The sequence below is a fragment of the Phyllostomus discolor genome, chromosome 12, assembly GCF_004126475.2.
Source record: "Phyllostomus discolor isolate MPI-MPIP mPhyDis1 chromosome 12, mPhyDis1.pri.v3, whole genome shotgun sequence".
Taxonomy (NCBI): domain Eukaryota; kingdom Metazoa; phylum Chordata; class Mammalia; order Chiroptera; family Phyllostomidae; genus Phyllostomus; species Phyllostomus discolor.
This window is the reverse complement of record NC_040914.2, coordinates 23,369,611-23,375,924: the sequence shown is the minus strand read 5'-3', so window position 1 is coordinate 23,375,924 and position 6,314 is coordinate 23,369,611. Positions and strand designations below refer to the sequence as shown.

The 6,314-nt window shown below is 34.7% G+C and overlaps 1 protein-coding gene across 1 annotated transcript; it reads right to left on the bottom strand.

Annotated features, from left to right (window-relative positions):
• Nucleotides 1-2,262: 2,262 nt before the first annotated feature.
• On the bottom strand, nt 2,263-3,635 carry LOC114510646 (zinc finger protein 420-like). The gene is given in 3 exon segments (XM_036012892.1): nt 2,263-2,413; nt 2,498-3,307; nt 3,391-3,635. Coding segments are annotated over 3 exon segments (1,101 nt in total). The 5' UTR covers nt 3,531-3,635.
• Nucleotides 3,636-6,314: the final 2,679 nt, after the last annotated feature.

The window sequence follows — 6,314 nt, the reverse complement described above, 5'->3', positions numbered from 1 at the left end:
GAGATTTTATAAAATGGTTATGCCTGGTGAAAGGCCTGAGGTGGAAGGAAGACTGTTGCTCAGAGCAGCTGCCAGTAACTCGAACAAGAAGGTACATTTAGCTGTGACTCTGAGATGCTGTCTACTGCATGAAATTGCAGGGGAAGGTTGTGGCAGTTCAAGGCTCCTAGTTACACAAAATAAATGCAACCACAGCAATATTATAAAACAGCTTTGCTGAAGTCTTAAAAAAAAACACATATTACCTATTGTAATTATTAGAATGCTCCATTAGGTACAATAGAATATATCAATGATAGGAAATTTTCACATTATTTAATGTCTAAGGACACCATGGAAAGAAACTCCTAATGCCTATTTGCACTACATTACCAAATAATGCATTGTTATCTGCAAACTTGAGTAACATTAAAGACGTAAACATGTTCCAGTACATTCACCTTTATTAATGAAAATATATATTCACACATCATCTAAATAAGCACAGTACAATTGTGTTACCATTCATCAACACACACATAGGAAACATTTGGGGAGTGTTACTATTCTTGAACATTACGATATCATAGTGCACTTTTCTTTGGTTTTCTAACTGGTGGGTAACTGTTGAGCAAACATGGATGTACGACATTTTATGCACTGAGGGATGAACTGTCCATATTCCCTCACATCCACTCATGGCTTTTTCATTTTAACCACATCAATACATTTGCCTATGACTACCACATACGTATATCAGGATTTTAATAAATTGACATTTTCTTTAAAGTGAGGTTTACAAAAGTAGTTAAAATTTATAATATTTCTATGTCTTACTATAATGCAAAATAGCGGGCCTTTCTTTGTGACATACAACAACATTCTGAGTAACCCGAAATCAGAAACTTCATTTAGACTTTTTAGTACATTGTTCATTATAATGTCCCCAATCTTACATACAAATGTAGTTATGAGTGAAGCTCACCTAATATACAAGAGTTCACAGTTTGTTAGTGAACCAACAATCAACCCACTGATTTCATACACACCAGGAATAAAAACAAAGTAGCATCAACTGGTAAGAAACTAAAATCATTTTAATATTTCATTCTTAAAATATTGCAAATGCTGTCAATATATGATAGTTACAATTAAGAGTAATTATACATATCTACACACCTTTCCCTTGACATTTTGAAGGACACTGAAAAGTAGTGATTGGTGTTTTAAAACTTTGGATGATTTTCTATAGTAATATTCTGATTTAGAGCAATACCTGAAACCTATCTTTAACTCTCTACTCTGAGTTATGATATTTGGGGCCCCTTTTTCAAATACATAAATTCCTGAATTTTGACACCTTTGAAGCCACTTTCACATATAAATTCTTTGGGATTATGGGAACTGTGTAATTTCACAAAAGTCACTCACTCTTTATGAACATAGAAATGAACCCCACTGTGCATTTGCCTGATATATAATGAGACAGTGGGTCTACCTATATGATCTCCTACAATTTCCCTTTCAATTCTTTTTATAGTGTGAATTCTCATATGCCATATACGAAAGGAATCTTGAAAAAAAGTGCTTTAAAATGTTGGGTACATTTTGGATACAGGTTAAAATCTTGCCACAGTCTCTATATTTGTACAGTTTTTCTGCAGATGGATGTCTCTCATATTGGGTAAGGCAGTTCTGATGCCTAAAGCACTTGTTATATACACTACTTTTATATGGTTTTTCTACAGTATGAATGCACTAATGTCAAAATGTTTTGCCACCTACTCCACTTTTATAAGCCTTGTGTCCAGCATGAATTCTCTGAAGCTTAGTAAGGGTTGGAAGTGGAATAGACTTTATCCCATCGTGTACATTTAAAAGGCTTCACTAAGGCATAAATATATTTATGATGAATGAGCATTGAGTACTGATTAAAGCCTTTGCCAAATAAGGTACATGTATAAGGCATTACTCCTCTGTGAATAACCTCACATTTAGTAAGGTCTGAGGACTGTAAAATGCTTTATCACATGCTCAACACTTACAAGGTTTCTCTCCCACATAAATTTTCTCATACTGAGAAAGCTTACAGTACATGTTAAAGGTTTTACCACATATTTCACATATATAACACTTTGCACCAGTATGAGCTCTCTAATGTAGAGTAAGGGTTAAGGATGGAGAAAATGCTTTGGCATGCTGTGCACATTCATAACGCTTTTCTCCAGTATGAATTTTCTGATGTTGATTAAGGGTTGAGTTCCGGGTAAAGGTTTTGTCACATTATGCACATATGTAAGGCTTCTCTCCACTATGAATTTTCTGATGTTGAGTAACTGTTGACGAGTCCCAAAAAGATTTGTCAGATCGTATACATTCATAAGGCTTCTCTCCAGTATGAATTTTCACATGTTGAGTCAGGTGTGACTTCTGGCTAAACATTTTGCCACATTGAGTACATTCATAAGGTTTCTCTCTAGTATCAATTCTTCGATATTGACTAAGAAATGAAGTCCACCTAAAGGCTTTGCCACAATGTGTACATTCATAAGGCTTAGCTCCAGTATGAATTCTCTGATGTTTAGTACAGATTGAAGTCTGGCTAAAGGCTTTGCCACATTGAGTACATTCATAAGGTTTCGCTTCAGTGTGAATTCTCTGATGTTTTGTAAGTGCTGATGAGTCCCTAAAGGCTTTGCCACATTGAGTACATTCATAAGGTTTCTCTCTAGTATGAATTCTCTTATGTTGAGTAAGGATTGAAGTCCGGCTAAAGGCTTTGCCACATTGAGTACATTCATAAGACTTCTCTCCAGTATGAATTATTTAATGTTGAGTAAGGATTGAAGTCTGGCTAAAGGCTTTACCACACTGTGTACATTCACAAGGCTTCTCTCCAGTATGAATTCTCCAATGTTGAATAAGGATTGAAATCCGGCTAAAGGCTTTGCCACATTGAGTACATTCATAAGGTTTCACTCCAGTGTGAATTCTCTGATGTTTTATAAGTGCTGATGAGTCCCTAAAGGCTTTGCCACATTGAGTACATTCATAAGACTTCTCTCCAGTATGAATTATTTGATGTTGAGTAAGTTTTGAAGTCTGGCTAAAGGCTTTGCCACATTTTGTATATTCATAAGGCTTCTCTCCAGTATGAACTCTCTGGTGGCAAGTAAGGTGTGAAGAATGTGTAAATATTTTGCCACATTTTGTACATTTATACAGCTTCTCACCAGTATGAACTGTCTGCTGTTGTTTAAGTTGTAAGGACCACCTAAAGGCTTTCCCACATTCTCTACTCATATAAGGCTTTTCAACAGTATGAAATCTGTCATGATCAGCAAGATTATACAACTTGGTACAGACACCACCACCTTTACTACATTTAAAAAATTTCCTATGTGAATTTGCTGATATTCACTAAAGTTTGAGGACTGGCTAAAAGCATTAGCATATCCTCTACATTTATCAGGCTTCTGTCCAGTGTGAATTCTCTGATGATTAGTAAGGGTTGAGGTAATCCAAAATGCTTTGCCACATTCTTTACACATATCAGCTCTTTGTCCAGGATAAATGTTTTTATGTAGATTTACATCTGAAAACCAATGACCTGTTTTACCAGGATCTTCACATTTATGTTCTTGTCTGGTACATATTTTGTTAACTATACTTAGATTAGGTATCTGATTGAAGAATTTCCTGCATGGTAAATATTTGTAAGCTTTCTCCATGAAAGAAATATTCGTATGCTCAGTGCTATTTGAAGATTGATTTAAACACTTGATATTTTTACTTGTCTTGTTTGTCTTCTCCACAATAGGAAATAGCTGATGAGTATTGTGATTTGACATTTGGTCAAAGATGTTTCCCCCTTTATACGGCCTGTTTGGAATCTGACTCTTTAGATGGAGATTAGGATTTGATGCATGGGTAAAATTCTTCCAATGTTTATTGAATTCATTACTTCTTTCCTCATCACATGTACTATGGTAATCATTGAACACAGAAAGGCCTTTAGTGACATCCATAACTTCATTAACTACATTCACTAATTCCCTAATAACCATTCTGTGATCCCTATTATACCACATTGGTTGTATTAAAAATATCTCCCAAGTTCATAAAAATATTATACTGTGGAATAAAAGAAAACATTATTTCCAAAAAAATGTATAATATTTCTTATGAAAGCGATGGTCAATTTGATCACATTCAAGCTTTATACATGCATTCTAAATGACTACATTGTATACATTATTCACTGAAAATTCATTCTCAGTCTGCATTTTAAACAATTGAAATCATTACCCACAACACAAACTATGAAATGGCCTAGATTCTTGAGGCTGTCTTTAGAACACAGGCATCAAATTCATTTACACCTGGGGCCATACCAGCCTCACAGTTGCCTGTAGTGGGCTTGCATGTATTTATAGGATGTGTGTAAATGTAACTATTCCTTAACTAAGGGCAAGGAGCGTGGCACTGCTGTCTGGTGGAACAAGAGTTCTGGCTGGATTAAAGAAGGCAGAGGGCCTAGCTTCAGCCTTCAGGCCTTGTGTTTGCACTCTGTGCTTTAGAAGATATACATACACATAGAATATTGTTTTCAGTCTTCCTATTTGGAAAGTACACTCATCTGCAAAGGTAAATGATTTGAAGTGGAAGTTTTCCAAATTTGTAATATTTTTTCATCATATTTAGACAACAATGATTTTTCATGAATAATTTTTCAATAGTTAGCTTCTCTCAATTTAAATGTCCTTCTTTCTTTTCACACACTTTCCTTATCAGTATCAAAGGCACACCTTTCATATCTTACCACTGTTGGTTCAAAGAATGAATCTTCTATTCCTGACCTTTGCAAGAAGTCCTGGCTTTCTCCAGGTGACACAGCTGGAAGACACAAAATCAAGGTTCACAGGTGTGAAACACAGGTCAATGTACATTGAAGTTAAAAGGAATTGGTTAGAAAATTACATTGTTGAGTACTTCAAAAAATTTGAAATCTTTGCAGCAAGACCAAGTATGCTACAATAAGGAAAAAACATAAAAGAGGAACAGCAGCTCCTTACACTTGGCAAGCACTGTTCTCATATCCCGTGGCACAAAATGGAAATAGGATAGGAAAACACCCCGTTCCCAGTTGGTTTCTAGACACATAGAGGGTCCAGTGTGTTCAGTGATCTCACTGTTTTCAAGCATCTTCAAAATATTTGTTTCTGTTTTGCAGGACACACACTGCTCACACCATAAAAGCATATGATGAACATTAAAGTGCTCACGAAAAAGTAGGGTAATAGCTGAAACACCAGATAAACCAGTGGAATGAAGACCAATATTAAGCATAAAAGTATACCCTGATCTTTGAAAAAGAAACAGACAGTATATTAAACCTGAAACTCACACAGACACAAAAACAAACACACAATGGCTGTGTTGACAGAAATTAGAGTTTGAACTAGGGGTGAGTGTTATTTCTTTGTTTTTAACCTGGAGAAACAAAGACCATAAATCCTAATTGTTTTCAATTCTGAACCTCAACAAATATATCAAGACAGGAAAAAGAAATCCAACCTCATATCTGAAAGCTAAAACATATCTACAAAAATTTACACTCCCTATATTAAAATATATTAATTACTTGATGAAGAATTGAAAATAACCACGTGAAAATATAGACATAGAAAAATATGACAACTATTTAATATCAGCAAATCTGTAAATGACCAAAATAAAAATGAAAAGAGAGAAAATATAAAAATAAGCCTAACAGAAAATGAAAGGTAAGAACACAATATTCACATTTAAAAGTAAGTTAAAATAGAAAACATTCATTTGTTGCCTGTTTATGTTCCCAACCAAATGCCAGGCCCACAACCCAGGTATGTTCCTATTTCCAGAAGTAAACTGGTGACCTTGGCTTTGAACAATGACGCTCAACAAACTAAGCTATTCAGGCACATGCTAATGCTATTAGGTCTTAACTCAGTAAGAGAAGAGATTATACATTAGGTTCTTTTTTTGTTGTAACACCGAAAGGAAATCTAAAGAAGTAAAAATAATTAAATGGCATTACACCAAACATAAAAACTCCTGCACATAAAGCAAACAACCAGTAAGTTAAAATCACATGCTGTAGAAGGAAGGAAATTTTGAAAAGTGTTTCTGATAAGCAGTTAATATCCAGGTTATACAAAGGACTTTTACAAAACATCATGATAAAACAAGTAACCCAATTTTGAAAATGGACAAATATATGTCATTAATCTATAAGAAGAAAATCAGGAATACATTACAAAATGAGACAGATTCTTTCCTAAATGGTCTGATAG